This window comes from Oreochromis niloticus, linkage group LG14, assembly GCF_001858045.2.
Source record: "Oreochromis niloticus isolate F11D_XX linkage group LG14, O_niloticus_UMD_NMBU, whole genome shotgun sequence".
Classification (NCBI taxonomy): domain Eukaryota; kingdom Metazoa; phylum Chordata; class Actinopteri; order Cichliformes; family Cichlidae; genus Oreochromis; species Oreochromis niloticus.
Window position 1 is genome coordinate 38,114,602 of NC_031979.2, and position 22,808 is coordinate 38,137,409.

General features: G+C 47.8%; 2 protein-coding genes across 3 annotated transcripts; one reads left to right on the forward strand and one right to left on the reverse strand.

Moving 5' to 3' along the window:
• Positions 1 to 1,702: 1,702 nt before the first annotated feature.
• On the reverse strand, positions 1,703 to 3,216 carry triap1 (TP53 regulated inhibitor of apoptosis 1). The gene is made up of 2 exons (XM_003448943.5): positions 3,087 to 3,216; positions 1,703 to 2,566 (listed from the first exon to the last, which is right to left on the reverse strand). The coding sequence occupies exon 2, from the start codon at positions 2,402 to 2,404 to the stop codon at positions 2,180 to 2,182; it is 225 nt and encodes a 74-aa protein (XP_003448991.1). The 5' UTR covers positions 2,405 to 2,566; positions 3,087 to 3,216; the 3' UTR covers positions 1,703 to 2,179.
• On the forward strand, positions 3,104 to 22,021 carry supt5h (SPT5 homolog, DSIF elongation factor subunit). Of its 2 annotated transcripts, XM_025898033.1 has the most exons (31): positions 3,104 to 3,242; positions 3,442 to 3,535; positions 5,331 to 5,490; positions 5,576 to 5,641; positions 7,522 to 7,527; positions 8,645 to 8,656; positions 8,736 to 8,805; positions 9,225 to 9,293; positions 9,519 to 9,584; positions 9,668 to 9,698; positions 10,033 to 10,101; positions 10,368 to 10,619; positions 11,761 to 11,850; positions 11,952 to 12,022; positions 12,104 to 12,209; positions 12,792 to 12,882; positions 13,498 to 13,634; positions 14,286 to 14,441; positions 15,414 to 15,560; positions 15,636 to 15,782; positions 15,924 to 16,049; positions 16,842 to 16,926; positions 17,756 to 17,863; positions 17,940 to 18,042; positions 18,171 to 18,301; positions 18,902 to 19,007; positions 19,090 to 19,248; positions 19,795 to 19,963; positions 20,330 to 20,527; positions 21,442 to 21,537; positions 21,639 to 22,021. In XM_025898033.1, exons 2-31 carry the CDS (start codon positions 3,449 to 3,451, stop codon positions 21,777 to 21,779), a joined length of 3,255 nt encoding a protein of 1,084 aa, XP_025753818.1. In that variant the 5' UTR covers positions 3,104 to 3,242; positions 3,442 to 3,448; the 3' UTR covers positions 21,780 to 22,021. The 2 variants fall into 2 exon arrangements, with proteins under 2 accessions (XP_025753818.1, XP_003449017.1); XM_003448969.5 differs by lacking the exon at positions 7,522 to 7,527.
• Positions 22,022 to 22,808: the final 787 nt, after the last annotated feature.

Sequence of the window (22,808 nt, forward strand, 5' to 3'; positions counted from 1 at the left end):
TGGTGGTAATCAGCTTTGTCTGTTAGGTCGTGCTCTTTGCTTCTGACTTCTACTTTTCCATCCAGTGAGCACTGAATCCACCTGTCAGAGACAACATGAGACGAACGGCTCCTTCAGTCCTGAAAAAGTTGGGAGTCTGTGTAAAATGGAAGCGCAAAACTCGCATTTTATTCACAACACAGGAAACATATCAGAAAAACAGAAAAATATTAGGTCATTTTGACGGCAGCAACTGTTCGGACAGCTCAATGAAAGAGTGGTAGAGCCGCAGTTACTAAGAAGAAACAGCTGGAAGGATCATATTGCAACTCATGAGCAGAAGCTCGCCAATCTACACAAACTGTGTCTCTTAACTGTGGAACAATTTCAGAACCGGCACATCTGGAAAGGCTCCATCAGTCCTGAAAGGTATAAACAGGTTGGAGAGCAACATCTGCTCCGTGCAGATGTGTTTCTCAGGAAGGCCTCTGACTGCATCTATTCCAGCCTCACGGCTTCAGAGGAACAGAGTCCGGCCACTGAACCGCCCGCCTGCAGTCCAGACCTCTGACCAGCTGACAACATCTGGAGCATCAAGAAAGCAACAAGAGGACGAAGCAGAGCCAGGACTGCTGAGCAGCTGGAATCCTCCATCAGTCCATCACAGACTGATGTTACAGAGCAAACATGGACCTGTCCTACTTTTACAGACGTGACTTGAAATCACTGCATTGCTTTTGTTTACATTTTACACAACAGCTAACTATTTTCTACTTCGGTTTGTATAAAGATGCTCAAACATTATAGTAAAATACAACAGTGGTGATAGAAATAACACACAGAGTAAGGCTGCAGAAAATCCTGGTGATGTAATAACCAGACACACTGCGGGGACTACAATAACAAAATTTATGGAACCTCCCTCTGAGCGCGCTCAGTGCTGCTGTTTATCTCTAACATTGCTGCTGGGAAACATTTAAACATTACCGCTCTCTGTCCCGCGGCCTCAAAGTAAACCACTTTAGTTTGTCGCCCAACGAGCCAAAGTGAAATCAATGAGCGAGTACGTTTTCTTCTTGATTAACAGCCTGCAGATGAAACTAAATTATTTTCTTGTGTTCTATTAGCATCAGTGAAGCTTGGCAGCAGATTAAGACCAAACATTAAAAAAACAAAACAAACTTTCTGCATCACCAGTTTGAACAGCTGCATTCATTTACTGGTGTTACTGGCTGGATGCATGCAGAGGACCAGTCAGTGTGGTGCTCCCAGCTGACTTTAAGCTCAAACTCTGAGCATTTGTCATGGTGAAAATAGAGCCACCTTCAGCGCACTGAAAACATTGACTCTGGCTTATGAACTCATTAAGCTCCCTCTGTCGAACACCCCCCACAAACCAAGCCCAGTACCAGGCAGTGGTTTGATCCCCGGCTCCACCGGGCTGGCAAGTCAGAGCATCCGGGGAGTAAGAACCCAAAGGATGGCGAGGTGACCGTCCACTGAGTGTGTGTGAGAGACCGAAGTGCTTTGAGTGCACAGCATGGGCCAATTCAGAACTCTGGTCATGTTTAATCTGAACATCCGTCGCAGGCACAGGAAGAATGAGACACAGAACTGGTCTCAACACTGAAAATACTCAGAATGATAAAGAATAACCTGCAGAAAAATAAGGAGAGACATCGACCCCACAAACCGCCTGCTGTTTGAGTAAAAACACACCATGTGCAAGAGTCCTGCTCCAACACCGAGCTCCCTTTAATTCATTTGTACAATGCAAGATTGAGTTTTGCACACATGACATTAGTCAGAAGAGTTTTCAGCATCACATCTTATTTTAGCTGTGTAAATGCATGGTTACAGGCTGCCACTGCTTCATAACGCGCACACAGGCCGTCATGGAGGAGCTTTAGCTGGTTAGTAATTGGATTCAGACAGTTTTAGCTCAGTTTCATGGCTGACAGCTGCTCCATCGGCCCTCTGGAGGAGAACCGGGCTGTAAGTGTCTCTGGTGAGAAAGGAAGTCCGAACAGAGCTGTGCAGTAAAAGAAAAGCTTATATTTAAGGAGACGGTCCTTTCAGGGGCCGCTTCACCCTCTAACCCCAGCGACAGCAGCTTGTCCGCTCCTGCGCATGCTCGGTGGGCCTCGTGGACCCCGCTCAGTGTGGTGTACATTTTTAGGATTTCCCCAGCAGTCCTCCATCAGCTCTCAGGCTTGTCCTTGTTGGGCCCCATGAAGTCCACGCCGTCGATGGGGATCTCCTTCTCCTTGATGGCCGCCTGCACGCAGCGCTGGTACTTCCGGAAGCTCTCCGTGCACGGGTCGCCGCTCCGGTCGCCCTTCAGGAACTTCTCGGCAAACCAGCGGTTGAAGCAGGTGTCGTACTCCCGCTTCAGCTCGGTACAGGCCTCCCCCACACTGTTCATCTCCGGGAACAAACACCGCTCGTCTCAGAAACGACAGAGGAGCGAAACCTGGAGGACCTACCTGCTGTTCCAACCCTGTCGGCGACAACGACATGCGCACTGTGACTCTCCTTGGCCTGCGCCATGTGATTGGCTGGTTTGGCGAAAAGTCGAACAGCGTATCTGCGTGTGGACGTAACAAAGATTTATGTAAAAGAGGCATTCACTCTGAGGAGAAATTATGAACTCGAAGTGTTTTAAAAATATATAGTTATATAATGTAAATATTTCAAATGTTGATCTATTTATTAAAATTAAAGGCTGACATAATCATTTGTGGCAAATAAGAATCATAAATAGTGTGTGGTTGTATGTTTCCTCTTCCGTTTTTCTTTGTAGCAAGTTTAAATTCATTATTTCTAACGATTTGTGTTGTTTATTTGTAGTTTTTATTTATTTGATTATTTTTAATAATTATTTTGTATGCATTTTCTCTAATAAAACAGCTTAGTCTCTAAACTGGAAAACTTAAAGATATATGTGTTTGGTTAATTTACTTATATGTACATATACGTATACTTTTTTACATTTATGAATTTTCTTAAAAAAAATAAAAAAAAAAACTTTAGCCGTTTGATAAATTGAAGAAACAAACGTGTTCTCAAAAACATGGCGGAGTGGCACCTCGTCAACGTTTACCTACCTATTGTGTGAAACCCCGCGAGAATTTTTGAGCAGCTTTCCGAAATCTCGTTGTTCCCCGAGAATACGCGAAGAATCATCAGAGACAGAAAGAAGCTTATATTCATATTTATTCATCAAAGATCTGGATTAAACCGGCTCCGTCTGGTTGAAGCAGGTAAGGAAGACCCGCGGAGCTCGTTATTTAAGCTCTGACTGCAGCTGCTGAAGAGGTTATTGGACCCTGCCTCTGTGCTATGCATTAGCCTCTCTTGCTTGGCCCTGCTGGTTGTTGTGGCCGCGCAGCCGGACTCGATTCAAACTTCACCGAGCTGCTTTGTGAATTTTTCCGTCGCTAAAAGTGCTTCTGTCCGCAGAGACGAGATGTCCGACAGCGAGGACAGCGACTTCTCCGACAACCAGAGCGAGCGCAGCAGCGATGGCGAGGCCGAGGAAGTGGAGGAGAATGAGGTGAGCTAGCCGGCAAGCTACGTGTGCTAACAGGAGGTAAACAGAGAGGAGAGCGCAGCTGCGACATGTGCGGTAGGATACCGAGGAAGAACGCAGTCAGACCTGCATAAAAACGGCACAATTTATAAGAAAAAGCTAAGAAACTTTATGGGGACAAACCCGGTCGTGTGTGTATGTGTGTCTTCTGTCTAATGTTCTTATTTATTCCGGTAAATTTGCTGCAGTCAACGGGATTTATGGCAGGACTATATATAAAATAAAGTAAATAACCAGTTCTATAAGTGACTTTATGACTGAGTTTTTGTACCTGCTCTGTGCCCACGTTATAATCCACGCAGTCCTCTTCAAATGTTGAGGCTCATTCTACAGATGGTGTATTAATAATGTGGTCACTTATTGACTTCCCATAAATGACAGCTTAATGTTTTTTCTGTTTTTGTCTGTTTTTGTACATTAACTTAAAGAGCTTTGGTGTTTTTGGCACCGGTGTTACTCCTGTGGCATTTTTAAAGGCTTTTATGAACTATTATTTCCCGAGTCACAGAGAAATAATGAATGTAATGCAGGAAATCAGGAGCTGATCTATTGTTTTCACTCTGGTTTGTTAAAGAGTGATCGTGTGATATTTTTGCAGCTGTTTATTTGGTACAATAGCGTGTTAAATATGACACACGTGATGTGTTAGAAATGAAACGTACAATAACACCAGTGACACAATGAGTCACGATCCTCCTACCGTACCAAAGGAGGATTAATAGTGACCAAAAACAGTAGTATTCTTTTGAATAAATGTTCATATTTAATGTAAAATAACTCCATAAATGCTGATGATAAAGTTTCTCTGCCCTCGGGAATCTGTGGTGTCACCCACAGTAACGGCTTGGCTCTTACTCAAAATGAAAGTAACACCTGTGAAAAATCCCTGCGTGGCATCAGACCACAGGTACTTTACTCTGTTTTTGTTTTTTTGTTTTTCTTCTGGGGGGTGGGGGTGGGGGTGGTGTTAGAGTAAAGTGGGTCACACCACCGACTTCAACTAAAAGAGAAAATTTCTGATAAATGAAAAGAGACACTGGACTTATCACAAGCAATTTTTTTTTTATAGAGCTTCAGGAAATAAGTAAAATGAAGTCGAGTGACATCACCACCGTCGTCTTTTGTTTTCTTACACAGTCATACTTTTGATTCTACTTTATATATTTATCGTATGTTTGATAGTTCCGTATATACGTTATTACATTTTAAATGGTTACAGCATCTCTTTGACTTTAAATCATAGCACTTACCTGCTGTATGTGCCTTTGGGCTCGAACACTTCGGTGGTGCTCGACTGCCATACAACTGCTTTAAAAACAAATGCTATTTTTATTTTAATGTAAAACTAAATGTCCTGTTTTATGTGTGATGTTTCTGTAAAAGCTGCCGTCTTCGACCAAACGCTCTAGAATATAACTCTTGAGTGTTCATGAGACTTTACCCAGATAAATAAAGGACGTGCAAATGTTACTTTACAAAAATGTCATTGCAGTTTCTACCGTCTGACGGGAAATTTGACTTAATTATTCATCAGAGATATTTTTGACTGACGATAGGCCAACAGCCTTAATGGCACCAAATTTCTGAGTGGAAAAATGTCAGATTTGCAGGGTCGGGGTCTCTGCTCAGATGATGCTCAGATCTCTGAGGCTGTGTTTATAAAAGATCCCTGGAAAAACGGAAGAACCGGAGAAGCAGCAGACTCTCAGAGGGGATGCAGGAGATTAATTTTCATCTGCTTTTGTCGTTGTGTCACCAGGAGGAGACGGGCAGCCCAGTGGGCAGTGACAAGGTAGCGGATGAGGAGGGGGAGGACCTGGAGGATGAGGAGGAGTACGACGAAGAAGAGGAGGAGGATGACGACGACGATCGTCCGAGGAAGAAGCCGAGACACGGAGGGTTCATCCTGGATGAAGCTGGTGTGAACAGATGACAGTCTCTCAGACTCCTTGTGATGATGATGATGATGATGATGCACGTCTGACCCTGTGTTTGTCTGTCCAGATGTGGACGATGAGTACGAGGACGAGGATCAGTGGGAGGACGGAGCGGAGGATATTTTGGAGAAAGGTAAGAAAGTGAAGATGAGAGCTGTTACGAATCCTTCAGCATGAGCTCAGATTTATTTTAAACTCCAGACTCGATCCCGAGGCTCCGATTGACGGATCGTGTCTGTTTAATCACGTTGCTTTTTTTAAACAGCACAAACTGGTTTCATCCATTAAACCCAGTGAACAGATTACTGAACGTGCCACACGATCCCAGTCTGCTAACAGCACACCTGCTGAGGTGTAACCTCAGCTTGTTTTCACGTTTGTCATCGAGCCGGGGAGGCGTCGCCATCCCGCCTCGGGACGCATCGCTTTTGTTTTTCTGCAGGTTCTTATTAAAGTCCGTGTTTCACACAGTGACGCTCAAAGAGTCCGATCGGTATTCAGCACAACCCAAACTGTTGTGATGTCGTTGCTTTGAGGACGGGGACGAGGTCCGCGTTAGTCGTAGCCCGTCTTCAAAGCGACTTTAGTGCATCAGGGCGGCGCTAAAATGGCAGTGAGCTGCTGTGTGTTTGTGATTGAGCGGAACAGGTTGGCAGTTACATGAACTCCATGAGTAAATAGCTGAAAATCACAAATCTGTTGCCGTCTACATTCACAGAACATCAAATTAACTCCTTACAATCAGAGTCCAGCCCGAGCCTCTGAGAAGGGGACCAGATTCAGAAATTGCTCCACGGCGTGGTCGGTGCAGGACGGCAGCTTAACTGCACCAAGATGGAGGTGCTGAGCAGCCCTCACTCGATCCAGGAGTAGAAGCAGAATAGAAGCAGTCGAGTCCCTGCTGCCAACATTCATGTTGCCGACTCGGATCATTGCAAGCTGCTGGCAGCGGTTAGACGGCGGCTGTTTGGTGTGATTGTCCTCCCGTGAAGCTCTGGGTTAAGTTCTTGTGAGTTCTGCCACGCTGATCAGTTTTACAGAGGAGTTGCGAACGCTCGGGCCTATGAGGCGGCGCCAAAGCTCGGAGCTGCCCCCCCTCCACCCGGTTCAACACAAATGAAGGCTTCTAGTGACAACAGTCACAGACATGTCAGGCCCACAGTGTGACTCCTGGGCAGTTTGCAGTAACCAGCACGAGTGAAGCAAAGTTTCACGTTGGCTGGATGAAGAAACCCAAACATGTGGTAACACTCCGCAGGAAAACAGCGAGTGTGTGATCTGCAGTTAATGGGCTGAAATGTGCAGAAACGCCACAATCATCTCCTTAAATATTTATCCCGGTCTGTTCACCAGAGAGATGCTTGCTGAAAATTAATTCCATATTTCTCAACCAAAACTGTTTCACTGGAAAAGTCCTTTAAGCTTGTTTAAAAACAGCAACATGAGTCAAACCAAAAGATCAAATCTGTGTTTGTTCTCCAATCAGCTGTCAGCCTCAGGATCATGTGATGTGTCATCATTTCAGTTTAATCTGTGTGATGAACAGACGCAGGAGCAGCTGGATGTTTGATCACCGCTAGATTTTTCAGGGCTTACAAAGCACCGTGGGCCGGACTCAAACCCGGCCACGTGTGGTCCAATCCACCCGACTTTTTTATACCAGAGTTCGAGTCACCGCAGGCGAGGCGGGCCAGCAGTGCAGGTCGGCTGCTAGCCGCCGAGGTCGTTAATCATCTTTTTTCCAGCTGTCGGCTGCCAAAATGGCTCAATGTTTCCCGATTTCTGTGTCTGTGATGATGTGGTGGGAAACATTGAGCCGCTTCTTATTCGGGGCGCAGATCCGTCCAGAACTTTGTCAGTACTCGCGTCAACACGAACCGAACCACGGGCAGGACCCTCAATCGTTTCAGCAGGAAGTGGCGCTCTTACAGTGTGATGTCCATGTGTGCAGGCTGTTTTCTGACTCTGCTCTCTCTGTCTTGCCGGCTCCTCTGTCGTGCATGCGGCCTCCAGTTAACGGTAAATCTGCTCCCGACGCTCTCCCGCTCTGATGTTTTCCATCGATGCCCATGCTGTAAATAGGATTCCAGCCCCATCCATTTGATTAAACCCACGTCCCTGAGTGTATTAACCCCACCACCACACCTCATCTCAGCATTGCTGCATTCATGAGTGTGTGGCGTAACGCGAGGAAGCACCGAGGGCAAATCCATGACTGGCTCGTTGAGCAAAAAACTCCAAACTGCAGATTAAAGAAAGTAGAAACTCTTTAAATTGATGTTTGAACCTAAGACGACTCTCAGAGAACCAAGTGTGATCATTTGCCTGAACCTGCTACCTGACGGAGCTGCCATGATTTCAGTTTACACACTAACCAATGTGGGTGGAGCTTTTGTGACGATGATGATGACGATGCTGATGATGATAATGGTGGTGTTGCATAGCTTTGCTGAAGGTGGATGTACAGTAGAAACAGAATCGAAGCAAAAAGCTAAAGCAAAACCGTTGTGCCGGTTGCCCGGGTAGCCGATATGTAGATTCAGGATGTTTACGGCGTCGTGTTTAGCGCCACTGCGTTGGTTGACGTGGGACCCATTGTGACATCATCACAACCAACAACTCTGATCTCTGAGCTCCTTCGGTGACGCTGACGTCTCTGAGTCGGCCGTAAACCCGCGTTTTGGACCAACCCTGGGGTTAGCGGCAGTGACGGCCACGGCTAGCTTACACGGGCCGTAACGTGCGCTCGCCTCTCTCTGATCTGAGCGAGGTGACGTCACTTCACCGCGGATGCTCGAGCCGACCCCGCTGCTTGTTTCTAACTTTATTTAAATGGGATTGGGTGAGCGGTTACCTTCGTGCCTGATTTGATTGGCTGACAGCGGCGCTGTGTTTCTGCTGTACTTCCTCCTGAACCACATCACATCTCCATGCTCCCCCGTGCTGCACGTCACCGATAATCACCATGTTCTTGTTTGTGTCTTTCTCCCATCATGCTTTGTGTTGCTGCTGCCTGACTCACTGTCTTTTGGCTCCTCACACTTTCTCCCTTCCTTTTGGGTTTGTCTCCTGTCCTTCCTCCCCCTCTTCCCCCTTTTTCACTCCTCTTCTTCTCTCTCTGGGCGGTCCTGAGCAGAGGAGGCTGAAGGTAAGAGTTTTTATGTCATAACTGTTGAACACTCCTCAGTTCATCCGACTGGAAACAAACCGCCTCTTCTCGCCTTCAGTGTCAAACATCGACCACGTGGTTCTGGATGAGGATCACTCTGGATCCAGGCGACTGCAGAACCTCTGGAGGTAAAGCTTTTGTTTTTGACCGCCAAAATAAAAGTCAAGAGAGTTTTTATTAGGAATGGACTGAAAGCCACAGCTTGATCTGCCTGTCCGATTGGGGGCGTGGCCTTCCGCCATTCACAGCAGGTAGCAGACTCTGTGGTTGACAAGGGGCACGAGTATCGTCTGCACAGCTCCATTCGGCTGAAATCTTTATCCTTTCAAGTAAAATAAAAAGCTAAAATAAAAGCTAGATGTTATTTAAATGGCACAAAGTGCCGTCCAACCAGACCAGCTGAAAACACAAAAGCTGAATTTTTCCCGGCGCCGCACCCCGGCCTGCGTTTTTAAACAGAATAACGTGTCACTGAGATTATCAGCTTCAGTTTGACGGCGCACTTCACAGCTCGCACGTGAACATTGAGTTTGTCTTTGTGTTGCAGAGACTCCAGGGAGGAGGCGCTGGGCGAATACTACATGAGGAAGTACGCCAAGTCGTCTGGAGGGGAGCAGTGAGTACCTTTGTCCTTCCTCCTGCAGGTTTGGCTCCTCTGCCTCAGACACCACGACACGCTGAGCTGCCAGCGTCGGTTACTTTAATGAAGTCTTCTGACATAAACTGAAAATCACATGATTCTTAATCGTGCGCGCACGATGGCGAGCTGGACAAACTGTTTCTCACACAGACTGTGACAGAACACCAAAACTGTTGCTTTTTCTTCTTCTGTGGTGCGCAGTTACTCTGGAGGGTCCGAGGAGCTTTCTGATGACATCACCCAGCAGCAGCTTCTTCCTGGAGTCAAGTATGTAAACACTGATCCACCAATAAGCTTCCAGACGTCGCTGGGATTATTACAATGATTTAATGTGTGTTTGTCGCCATCAGGGACCCCAACCTGTGGACGGTCAAGTGCAAGGTACACACACACACACAACCCTGTTCAGCTATCTTAGTGAGGACCCTCATTGACATAATGGTTTCCCTAACCCTTACCCTAACCCTAACCATAAGCTAATTGTAACCCTGACACTAAAACCCCATTTTGAGCCTCAAAAATGCCTTTGAATGCCTTCAAAAATGTGAGGACCGGGTTGTGTGTCCTCACAAGTGACTGCTGGTTCTCACAAGTATAGTAAAATGCAGATTTCGGTCCTCACAAAGATAGCTAGACAGGAACACACACACACACACACACACACACACACACACAGGGAGGATGCACACCTTTATGACGCGTCCTGTCTCTGCAGATCGGAGAGGAGAGGGCGACCGCCATCGCACTGATGAGGAAGTTCATCGCCTACCAGTTCACTGACACGGTAAGAACATCACTCGCTTCTGATTGGCTGGAAGTTTTCTCTGTGCTGCTGATACAGGACAGCAGAGGGTTTTAACCTGTTACCAGGCAACAGTTTTTATTACACCTACAACTAAAAGAACCTGTGACCTGAATGGATCGTCCCTTAGAGAGAAATAACCAATGACACAGTTTCTGAGGTCAGAGGTCACAGCTGATTTTCCTCGTTTGGGTTTTGGTACAGAGAAACTCACAGACCTGCTGATCTTCCTCTCCTTCACCCCGCAGCCTCTGCAGATCAAGTCCGTGGTGGCCCCGGATCATGTGAAGGGTTACATCTACGTGGAGTCGTACAAGCAGACGCACGTCAAGGCCGCCATCGAGGGCATCGGCAACCTGAGGATGGGCTTCTGGAACCAGCAGATGGTCCCCATCAAGGAAATGACGGACGTGCTGAAGGTCGTCAAGGAGGTCACCAACCTGAAGCCCAAGTCATGGGTCAGGCTGAAGCGGGGCCTGTACAAGGACGACATCGCTCAGGTACTCGGAGGGGGAGGGCAGATTTCAAAGCATGTTGCCGATGTTTACGTAGTCCGAGTGCTCTCCTGGGGGTTAAAGGTCACATGTTCCAGCTTCAGCCCAGCAGGAGGAGAGGAGCTGTTTATTGTACCGGTCACCCGTCACCAACATTACAGCTGCTCCGCTGTGCCAAACAAACAAGGCTAAACCGAGCTTTATCCTACAGCCATTTTCCAGTCTGCTTCCCTTCAGGTCCTGATTTCTCTGTCGTCTGATAAAGTTCCACTTCATTCAGCCGTAAAATGACCGCTGTGTAAACTCGGAGCCATGTGTGGCTGAAGCTGGTAAACAGCTGCTTACGGTCACGTGGCTAACAAGCACCTCTTCCCCTAGGGCTGTGCGACATGACCAAAATCTCTTATCCTGATATAAGACATCTATCGTCCTGATAACGATATAAATCACAAAAATTTAACATTTTCTGTAAGTTCTGTGAATCTCGGGCAGCTTGACTTGCGTAAAGTGTTTCCAGCTGGGCGTCGTGTACCTGGAGTCGAGTGTTTTAACGGATGCATGAGACATAAGTTGTAACGGCCGCCGTTTTCTTTGTGAGTATTTATTACACGGCGTGCTGCGGGGAAAAGCCCGTTACCTGACGGCTGTTTTTTTTTTTTTTTTTTCCTTCTCATCCGTAAACTCTCTGCAGACTTTCACGTGATTCAGTTTATTTTGAAAAGTCTCAACAGGATCTTGAGCTTTATTGTGAAAGATTTATGTGGAAAATAAACAAGCGGACACGTGATGGTTTTACCGTCGTTGTTGCTAACGACAACGCATAAAAACAGGCGCTTGTCTGTCACTATTGTGGTTAAATTAAATATAAGATAAAGAGAGAACTTTAAGAAATTCTACAGTGACCATCAAAACCATGAAAAAATGTTGCCGTAAACAGTTTATTTTGCGACACCACGAAACAAACGATAGCGTAAAATGAAACGATAGACGTTTTTATATCGTCATCCGATATATATCGTTATATCGAACAGCCCTATCTTCCCCACTTCCTGAGAAACAAAAGCTAAAGTTTAAGCGCGAGAGCGGAGGAGCGTAAGCTGCTCCTCAGTCAGACCGTGAGCGTAAACGTCACGTCTCTGTTCTCCAGGTGGACTACGTGGAGCCGAGCCAGAACACCATCTCCCTGAAGATGATCCCTCGGATAGACCTGGACCGCATCAAGGCCAAGATGAGCCTGGTAGGTCAAAGTCGAAGGTCTTTTCTTCACTCGAGTCGCTGCTCTGATGTGTAACTGTGTGTGTGTGTGTGTGTGTGTGTGTGTGTGTGTGTGTATTACAGAAAGACTGGTTTGCCAAGAGGAAGAAGTTCAAGAGGCCTCCACAGAGGCTGTTTGATGCTGAGAAGATCAGGTAACGGCCTGTCCGGCCTCGAGCATCCTGGGGTTTCGCTGAGACGGCAGCTTGATGAGACTCTGTGGTTTCACTCCTCAGGTCTCTGGGAGGAGAGGTCAGCCATGACGGAGACTTCATGATCTTTGAGGGGAACCGTTACAGCCGCAAAGGATTCCTCTTCAAGAGCTTTGCCATGTCTGCTGTGGTGAGGAAGACTCTTCAGACTCACTGTTACTGTGAACCTGGCATCTGTGCTCAGAGCTCGTTTAAATAAGAGAGAGAGTTGCAGAGGAAACGGGGTCAGTCAGCCTGCTGCAGGTGATGACGGACGGCTGTAACGATGCACACAGTCCAAACCGCACGATTAGGGACGCAAAGTGAATCCTGTCAGTGTCCTTTCACATCTTCTCTTAAATCATCATCATCTCGTGAAACGTGCTCACTGTGATGTAAAACATGCAGGTCTCACTGCTCGTCCTCATAAAGTCTACATGAAGCACTCTGTCATGTGTGATTTTCCGTCTGTGAAGCTCAGAGTGAGGCAGCAGGATGTTTGTTTAAGACTGCCAAGCCCCTAACCACTGCACAGCTGAGCACTTTAAACCTCACACAAACAGCTGCCGGCCCCGTTTCTTAGAGAGCTTTATTTTTGGCCAAGATAATAAATGAAATTAAACCGAGGAGAAGCTAACGGTTGGCTTTTTACCACAGTTTATGTCCCCGATTTTGATCCAAAGTTTAAAGTTAAAATGAGCGTTGTGAGGTCATTTTGGTCTGTTTGTTGTAGATCACAGACGGAGTGAAGCCCACGCTGTCAGAGCTCGAGAAGTTTGAAGACCAGCCTGAAGGAATCGACCTGGAGGTGGTCACAGAGTCGGGTACGAGTCTTTATGTAACTCTCTGCAGTCCTGTGAAAACTGCCGTCTGCGAGGCCGTCGGGCCCACGGTTACAGCGTGGGACGTTGATCCTGAGCGCAGCAGCACAGCTGAAAAGGAAGAGAATGAAGGTGCCGCTGTGGTGAATTTACCGCAGTCGGCTAATCCTGTCGTAAGAAGAGCGGGCCTTAACGATGTGAGAGACGGATAAAGTTATACAGAAACAATCACTGCTGCTAAACGACGTTCTCCTGCCTGCTGAGTCACGCAGCGGCTCAGTTTTTACAGCACTGCAGAGAGTCTGGGAACGCCACTAAAAATGATTGTTTTTACTGGAACGTGTTTTTAATCAGCTCTCAGTCATTATTTCATACCTGGGTCACAGTTTTACTCGCAGTTGTTCAGTTTTCATTGGTTTAAACAGAACTGTGTTCCACTGATTGTGTTACTGTTGGTGACACTTTAAAAGAAAACACAGCATGTTTTCTTCCACCTGTTCTTTCAACTTAAACACAACTTAAACAGTTGGTTTATAACCCGCTAGGTGGAAAACATGAAGTCGTCCGTGATTACAACAAAGCTTCAGTTTGAATCCGTGTGTGTGTGTGTGCGCTCAGGTAAGGAGCGTGAGCACAACCTGCAGGCCGGCGACAATGTGGAGGTGTGTGAGGGCGAGCTGATCAACCTGCAGGGAAAAATCCTCAGCGTGGACGGCAACAAGATCACCATCATGCCCAAGCACGAGGACCTGAAGGTACACACACACACACACACACACACTCGTTTTCATATCTTAGTGAGGACATCTCATTGACACATTTTGAGTCTCAACAGTGCTTTCAAACTTGTGGGGACGGGTGTTTTGTCCCTGTTGGTCCTCACAAGTATAGTAGCATGCCAGTTTTCTGTCCTCACAACGATGTGATGCACACACACACACACACACTTGCAGTAATGCCCTGATGCTGAACAGCAGTCCACAGTGTGTCAGTAATATCTGCTGAAGCGCCACAGACATGTCAGAACTGTTCCTCAGCTTCCAGCAAGCTGTTTTCCATCTTTGTCTCTGCTGTTTTAAATAAAGCCTCACGGGGTAAACGGGGGCACTCGTCCTTTGTCGATCGAAGCCTCCTCCAAGCTCATGTCGCACAAACTTCACGGTTTTAACAGGAACGCTGTGTTTGGAGCATTTTTGCCACTTTCTGCAGCAGGTGTTGGTTTGGCAGCTCTTTAACCTTTTGATTGGTTATTCGTTCAGAGCCACACCTCTTCAGTGCAGAGGAGTAGTGGGGGCGGGACTTACTGTAACGCAGCATCAAATGTTATCTCGTGTAACTCCGTACATATTCACGTTGCCCTGCCCGTGACTGCCTCCCCTCTGTTTTCCTGTGTGTGCTCCGTGCAGGACCCTCTGGAGTTTCCGGCTCACGAGGTGAGAAAATATTTCCGGATGGGCGACCACGTGAAGGTGATCGCCGGGCGATACGAGGGCGACACTGGCCTCATCGTCAGAGTGGAGGAGAACTTTGTCATCCTGTTCTCCGACCTCACCATGCACGAGGTAAGCGGTTTACAGTGTTCTGCTCCTCTCTGCTTCCTGTCAGACTTCCTGCTACACGGTGAGCACAGTCTTCGGTAACGAGCTCAGTGCATGTCCTCGTGAGACTCACGCTCACTTTATCACAGTTTTTTCACTCTTGGATCTGTGTGATGTCATACAGATACAGAGCCCCGCCCATCTCCTGAATACAAGTATGGGGGTTCAGAGGATAAACTCGAGTAGATAAACTTTTTGGAGGCCTTTTCTCCTCATTCTCGAGTGAGAATGAGGAGAAAAGGCCTCACCCTCCGCCCCTCACCTCTCTGCCCCTCACCCTCCCCTGTCCCCCTCTGCCAAGTCTCAGGTCATTAGAGTTTCAGGTCATTAGAGTCCTCTAGTGGAAAATAAGATGTCGTTAAGTGATGGAAAGATCAGACTGTGACGGTGATGGCTTGATTTGAAAAGTTGAGCTACAGAGTGTTTGTGCCCCTCCTGGGACAGCTCCGTGCTATTACAGAACAATTTGGCAGCTCCGACTGATTTACTGGAAGAGAGCTGTGTTTATGGAAGCAACAAGCCTGCGACTGACAGCTAGAACACATGGAAAGTCCCCGTGGGGAGGATTTGGAGATATCATAGCTAATAATTGATATCATAGCTCTTTGTTTCTTTTTCTCTCTCTTCCTGAGATTCATTTTTTGCTGATGCTTTGACGTTTTTGTCTTTGAACTCTTCTTCTGTGTCGTGTGTCTCATAGTCCTTAAACTGCTCGCCAACACAGGAGCCTGTGATAGGCTGCCCACCCACCGGAGGACAAACCTCAGATTCTCGTTTTTGGGGTTCAGACTAACGCTGGTCCCTGAATGCGTTTGATGTGCTGCTGAGTTGGTGCCAAATGTCTTTGCTCTCCTCATTGAATCAAAGGAGAGACTAAACGATGAAACCGTTTTACTAACATGTCTGTGATCACAAATCCGCTCTTCCTGTCTGCAGTTGAAAGTGCTGCCCAGAGACCTGCAACTCTGCTCTGAGACCGCGTCCGGCGTTGACGTAGGGGGGCAGCACGAATGGGGCGAGCTGGTGCAGCTGGACCCGCAGACGGTCGGCGTTATTGTTCGGCTGGAGAGGGAGACGTTCCAGGTAATAGTCCGCTCTGGGAACGCAGAAAGCGCGGGGGTTGATCGACGATTAACAAACGACTTCTTTGTCTGTCAGGTGCTGAGCATGCACGGGAAGGTGCTGACTGTGCGCCACCAGGCGGTGAACCGCAGGAAGGACAACCGCTTCGCCGTGGCGCTGGACTCAGAGCAGAACAGCATTCACGTGAAGGACATCGTCAAAGTCATCGACGGGCCGCACTCTGTAAGCGCGACTTCACCCACAGCTAAATATTTATGTCAGCATGACGTTTAAACTGCTGTCAGCGTCACTGTCCGCTCGAGTGTCAGAGCTGAACTCCTCTGCAGACAGAAACCTTTAACGCTCGTGTGTTTCCTCCTGCAGGGCCGTGAAGGCGAGATCCGTCACCTGTTCCGAGGCTTCGCTTTCCTCCACTGTAAGAAGCTGGTTGAGAACGGAGGAATGTTCGTCTGCAAGACCAGACACCTGGTGCTGGCGGGCGGATCTAAGGTCAGCACCTCATGCTCGCTTCTTCTTTGTTGTGCCTGAAAAGTAAAAAACCCATCTGCTTTTCCAGGCCCTCTAATATCTCCCATAACCATCTGAAATCTCTCGGTGACTGCAGATTCCTGCAGAGGAACTGGACTGAGAGGATTTCTCAAAGTCGTCCTTGGATGTTGTCGTTGGGAACTTGAATAAAAATGTGTTTTGAGTGTGAAGGAGCTCTGAGGAGCGTCCAGCGTTATATAACAGTGTTTGGGCTGTTGGGGTGAAACGTGGAGGGCCTTCATCAACAATATCAAAGCCAGGAAAAGTTTTCCGTGTGAATATGTGGAAGGATTACTGCCATGTGCAGTGTTTCATGCTGGGAACTAGACTCATCCTGTCTTTAATAAGTCTGTCAGCATGAGACCGGTGGCAGCAGGCCTGCGCTATGATGTCACCGAGACACACAGCCGTGTGTTTGCCTCTTTCTGAAGATGAGGGTCGGATCGTAGTGGATGGGTTTGCTTCCTCTCGCCACTCGGAGACGCTGCGCCCGTCTCCGCACCTCATGAAATCGATTCAATTTCCCCCCCGACCCCGAGTGTGCCCGCCGCCACGGCCTCGGAGGTTCCAGTTCTCTTCCAAATGTGTAAAAGTGTAAAGCAGAGCAGTCCTGGACCGAGTCTGACCCAACCTCTGCAGAGCGTGCCACGCTTTCACTGGACCGACTCGCCCAGCGTTTCACACGCAGCCGAGAAAACGATTCGTCAGATTTCTTGTTACATGTTGAACGATTTGACTGTTTGTGTGTTTTAGCCCAGAGACGTGACCAACTTCACAGTGGGAGGATTCGCACCGATGAGCCCTCGCATCAGCAGCCCCATGCACCACGGTGGAGGAGGTGAGTGCTGGAAACGCACAGCGGTTTAATGACGGGCTGGTTTAATCTGGCTTTGTTTGCGACTGCAGCTAACTGACGGGGCAGCCGCACTGAAATCCAGATTCCCTGATTACGATCGATCAATCAAGCAACTGGAGTTTTTTAGTTCAGCTTAGTCAGATTCTTTCTTTCTGTGAAGTACAATCAGAAGCATTTCAAACACTGTTACTGTTTCATGAATCAGATTTATAGAAAGAGTCATCATGACTCTTCTTCCTACCTTGATTGATCAGATTAAGATTTGGGGATTTCCCAGCACTTCCAGAGTTGGCGTGACGATGGCGTGTTGCAGGTCTCTCACTAAGTGCCTCTGACAGGTGGGATTTATTCGTACCTCGGTTCTTCCTGTGCACAGACATCTCGTCTCTGAGGCGCCTCCGATTTACTGACCAGATTTGTTTTTTTCACGTCCATCTGGAGCCAGAGGGGTCATCCAGATCTCTCGGGGTCAAAGATGTTTTAGTCTCATAACGTTCAGAGGAACTTTTCAGGAACGTGGAGGCGTGTGGCTCTGTGTCAATGTCATTGAAGGAAAACAAGCAATTAAAATTTGTCTTTATGATTAATGTGCAAAAGCAGAGACCGTTCATTTTGTTTTTTCTGTCTCTGACGATAAGAAATGTTGAGGGAAGCAGAGATGTTTGGACCTGTTCGACTGTCTGTGGTCAGTCATTTACTGATGCTGACGAGTCGTCACGGTTTTCTTTCTGTGGTGTGAAAGAGGAAATTAAAAAAATTTAAAAAACAAAATGATTCGCTGACTGATGGAGGTGCTGGTGTGGGCTTTCAGGTGCTCAGCAGAGAGGAGGAGGCGGAGGAGGAATGGGGCGGGGCCGAGGACGAAGAGACAACGAGCTGATTGGTCAGACGGTCCGTATCTCCCAGGGTCCTTACAAAGGTAAGACCGAGGATATCAGCGTGAAGGTGAGACCCGTGGAGGGGTCGATGCTGATGGCTTTGCCTCCGTTTCCCAGGATACATTGGTGTGGTGAAGGATGCAACCGAGTCCACGGCCAGGGTGGAGCTGCACTCCACCTGTCAGACCATCTCTGTGGACCGACAGCGATTAACCACCGTGTACGTATCTTTACTGAGTCCTTCACACACAGCAAATCTTTAATGTTTTTTTTTCCACTTCCTCCGTGCTGGCAGCAGCTGTGTTTGTTGATGCTCATGATTCCCTCCCCGACCCTTCTTCTCTGCAGCGGTGGAGCTAAGAGGCCCAGTGGGTTAACCTCCGCCCATGTACGTACTCCAATTTACGGCTCCCAGACTCCCATGTATGGCGTCGGCTCCAGGACACCGATGTATGGATCTCAGACTCCGCTGCACGACGGTAGGCCACGGTTTGGTCGTCTTCTGTCGGTTAAAAACACGTATTTATTTTTTGGGGTTCGTGTTCCTCCGATTGAATTTCTGCTTTTCTTTGTAACAGATGAAAATTAACAGCTTTAAATTGAAACGTGGAGGTGTTATCAGTATTCAGTTTGTGTTACCAGGTGGGAGCAAGAACAGCAGTGGGCGGAGCTGTTGGTTCATCAGTGAATATAATGATGATTAATGGATGAGTTCATTGTTTTTAAATTAGCGCCTCACTTTTCTCTGAGCCTGGCTCTGATTAAACTGTTCTGAGGTCCGCCTTTAGTTGAAGCTTAACCAGTAACCTCCTCCAGTTTGAACTGGTGGTTGTTGTGGTCCTTTAACTCTTCACCTGAGGGTCTGAAGCTAAATATAGCCGACTGTTGGTGCTCGTATAAAGTTGCTTCGACTTGTTGTGCGACTTATGTCCAAATGGGACGTGCCCATTAAAAACAAGGGGAGCTGGTGCTGACACTGGACCGTAGAGTGGGCGTGTGTGGAAAGGACTGTGTCATCAGCGTAGAGGTGACTGTCCTAACCTTGCCTCTAACCGAGAGGATGTTTTGCCTCCTAACAGGAAGCCGTACGCCCCACTATGGATCTCAAACCCCATTGCATGATGGAAGCAGAACTCCAGGTCAGAGCGGAGCTTGGGATCCCAGCAACCCCAACACACCGTCCAGGTGACGCAGTGACCGTTAAACCGAGCGTTCCCTTTTCTTTTTCTTCTTCTTTCTGTCTAACACGTGGTTTATTTCTTCTCAGAAATGAGGAAGACTACGACTTCGGCTACGACGACGAACCCTCTCCGTCCCCTCAGGCCTACGGGACGACCCCCAACCCTCAGACCCCGGGTTACCCCGAGGTCCCCTCACCACAGGTCAACCCTCAGTACAACCCGCAGACACCTGGCACGCCCGCTATGTGAGTATAAAGCACAAAAACAACACGCGACATAGCTGATCCAGGTCACAGCTGTAGACCAGAGATCTCCTGAGACAAATGAGATGTTTTCCTCCTCTGAGAATAAGGGAAGTGTTTGAGGACAGTGAATGCAAGATGTTCAGGTTTGGTTGTGTGCAAAAATAAGCATTTCTAAAACACTTCAGATTTTAAAAGGCATGAACAGTTTATAAAAGGGGCTGCCACTGTGCTGGAATACGAAATAGTGAAATAGCACGTATTCTTCCAGTGATGAGACACTTCACTGTAAATGTTCAAATTTAGCAGTGTAAAAACGAGGGGACTGAGTGTGGAGCCCTGTGGAACTCTGTGAATATGATATTCAGCTTAAGTGTTGTCTTTTATTATTTTAGGACCAGGAGATCCAACCAATCAGATCTCTGATACTAACTTTTAATAGTTGCTTGTAAAGGAGAAGAGCAGCAGCACTCAGTCATTAATCCACCAGCTAATAATCTGAGTGTTGTTTTTTTTTTTTTTTTTTAATATTTGTGTTTTTGTGTGCAGGTATAACACAGAGCAGTATTCTCCATATGCGGCCCCGTCCCCTCAGGGCTCCTACCAGCCCAGCCCCAGCCCTCAGAGTTACCACCAGGTGGCGCCCTCACCTGTCGGCTACCAGAATACGCACTCACCAGCCAGCTACCACCCCACACCGTCCCCCATGGCTTACCAGGTAGACAACGATGCTGAGCTGCTCGGGCTTTTCCTGAATATTTGTGTTTTGGGTTTTTTGTTGTTCTTTTTTTTAAGATTTCTTTTGTTAATCAGAGTTCAGATGAGGAGTGGGCAACTCCAGGCCTCAGGGGCCGCTGTCCTGCAGGTTTTAGATGTGTCCTTGATCCAACACAGCTGATTTTAAAGGTTCTCCAGAGGCCTGGTAATGAACTAATCATTTGATTCAGGTGTGCTGACCCAGGGTGAGCTCTAAAACCTGCAGGGCACCGGCCCTCGAGGCCTGAAATTGGCCACCCCTGCTTTAGGACCTTTCTGTTTGTGGAGGTCTGTAGTTTTCAGAAATTTGTTCATGTCATCTCCACAGGCGAGTCCCAGTCCGAGTCCTGTGGGCTACAGTCCCATGACGCCTGGAGCGCCCTCTCCTGGAGGCTACAACCCTCACACCCCGGGCTCCAACATCGAGCAGGGCGGCAGCGACTGGGTGACCACCGACATCCTGGTCCGAGTGAAGGACTCGTTCATGGACCTGATGGGGCAGACCGGGGTCATCCGGAGTGTCACGGTGAGATCTGAGTCTGAACTCGTGACGCGCAGCAGCAGCGCTGATGGCGTTCTCGCTCCCCACGAGTCTCTGATATCCCGGAGAAATGTTTTTTGGGAGATCTGGCTGCGCTCGAGGATGAAATGTTGTGAAATCTGTGAAAAATGTTGTCCTGCGAGTCGGAGATGCAGCTCTCGCACACAATGATCTGAGGTATTATTAGGAACGGGCACGCAGATGTTGCTGCTTAGAGCCGCATCACAGTTATGAAATGTCTCCAAATTCGCCGAGCGTTTAAGAGCTCATCTGTTTCTGCTTCCTGCTGACTGTTGCTGTTGGATGGAGGCTCGCTGGATCAACATAAATGCTCCTTTATAAACACAAAAGAAAGCCTTTCCTCACAGGAGGCGTTAATTTGTTCAATATCGACACAATCTGGACTCAGGAATTCATGTTTGTTACAACATGCGGAGCTGAATCATTTCTGAGTAACTCTGACAGCAAATTTAGCTTCAACGTCACCTCGTGATGTTTCTCTGGCCTCCCGCTCACGGTGTTTAGGAAGACGCCTCCATTAATGTGGGAAGTCGGGAACATTCAAGTGTTTGACAGACTTCACCGTTTAGCGTGCAGACAGTTTTGGCCTCAAAAACGGCGCCTCAGGCTGAAACACCAGAAACTCTGCCTGCATGTGTGGACAGGAGCACAGACATGTGCACCTTTAGCTCCTTTGTGATGTCAGGCCGTCTGAGGCTTCTGATTGGCCGGCATGCAGTAACCATTAGACCTGAGCGCAGCTTCATGACCGGCCCACCGATGAAACGGATTTGTTGTTGTTCAGTTTCTTTGTTTGTGGCTGAAATTGATTTTAAAGAAGCTGCTTTGAATATTTTTCATTGGTGTGTGTGTGTCTGTGTGTGTGTGCGCATGTGTAGGGAGGGATGTGCTCGGTGTTCATGCAGGAGACTGAGAAGGTGGTGAGCGTCAGCAGCGATCACCTGGAGCCGGTCACGCCCACCAAAAACAACAAGGTAAGAACCACAGTCGCTGTTTCCGGCGTTCAGCTGTCTGCAGATCATTCGTTTAGAGCGCGTGCAAGGCTCAACGCTCCGTTCGCCATGCCCTGTTTCAGGTGAAGGTGATTCTCGGAGAGGACCGCGAGGCCACGGGGATCCTTCTGAGCATCGACGGAGACGATGGCATCGTGCGCATGGAGCTGGACGACCAGCTCAAAATTCTGAACCTCCGGTTCCTGGGCCGCCTCGAGCACTGAGCCTCGCAGAGCTCCCACACAAACGTCTGGTTTTTATTACCCTAAAGATCCAAAAACCACATCTGGCTCTGTGTGCAGTTCAGCGGGTCTCTCTGTTTTTGGCATTTTTATTTTCTTCTTTTCTTATTAGCGGTCTGAATCTGCTTTTAGTGCTTGTCCTCCATGTTCTGTCTGTGACTTTGGTTTTCTTGATGCAGCAGGATGAAAATAATGTAACATGTCAATAAACTGATTCACTGACATTTTTGTTTGTTGTTGTGTCAAAGCCATGAGGCACTGTCACGGGCTGGGTTGTCATAGCAACGGATAATCGATGCAGTCAGCTGATCAGGTTCTGACAGAGGACGGTTATTTTAGCTGCTCTGAGCTGAGCGGGGATGTCTGCGGGCCTCCCCCATTGTGCAGCTACCAAACGCTGCAGCTCCTGCAACATCCAGCAGAGGCAGCAGTGAGTCAGTCCCCACAGACACACTGTTCGGTCTCTGTGGATAATTTCCTTTTTTCTTTTTTTTTTAAACAAGAACACTTTCATAACTTGCCTGTTAAAATAATATTAAGGCTTAAAGTTTGCCTTATTAGGGGCGTGGCCTCATTGACTGACAGGTAGACTGTGACACAGGTGGCTGTAGCTGCTAACGGCTTGCTAGGCTTCACCTGAGCTGCACTGTTTGTGCTGTTGGAGCTTTTTTTAAAAACAATTTTTTTTCTAATGACATGTGACCAATAACGTGGCTGCTGTGAGGTTACTGTAGTAGTAGAACGTCCACGAAGGCGGAGCTCCAGGTTTAGTGCAGTTTGAGGATTGGCTGTTAGCGAGCACTGATTAGCAGGTACCTGTGTGACCGTGATATCCAGGTTTTAAGACAAGTGGTCACTTTCTACGTGTTCCACCTCCCCGAGTGTGAAAACCTTTTGATCTTTTTAAGCACAAATAAAAGAAAATCCCTTGAAATGAAACCAGCAGACATGTTTGTGCTGTTTTCTGGACGACATCATTGACAGGAAGTGACACAGCACTAAAGACGTGAC

Coding starts and splice junctions, on each gene's coding strand:
- supt5h (XM_025898033.1), top strand. CDS start 3,449: ATGTCCGACAGCGAGGACAGCGACTTCTCCGACAACCAGAGCGAGCGC. Junction 10,620..11,760: donor ACAAGGACGACATCGCTCAG/GTACTCGGAGGG, acceptor TCTGTTCTCCAG/GTGGACTACGTGGAGCCGAG. Junction 11,851..11,951: donor TCAAGGCCAAGATGAGCCTG/GTAGGTCAAAGT, acceptor TGTGTATTACAG/AAAGACTGGTTTGCCAAGAG.
- triap1 (XM_003448943.5), bottom strand. CDS start 2,404: ATGAACAGTGTGGGGGAGGCCTGTACCGAGCTGAAGCGGGAGTACGAC.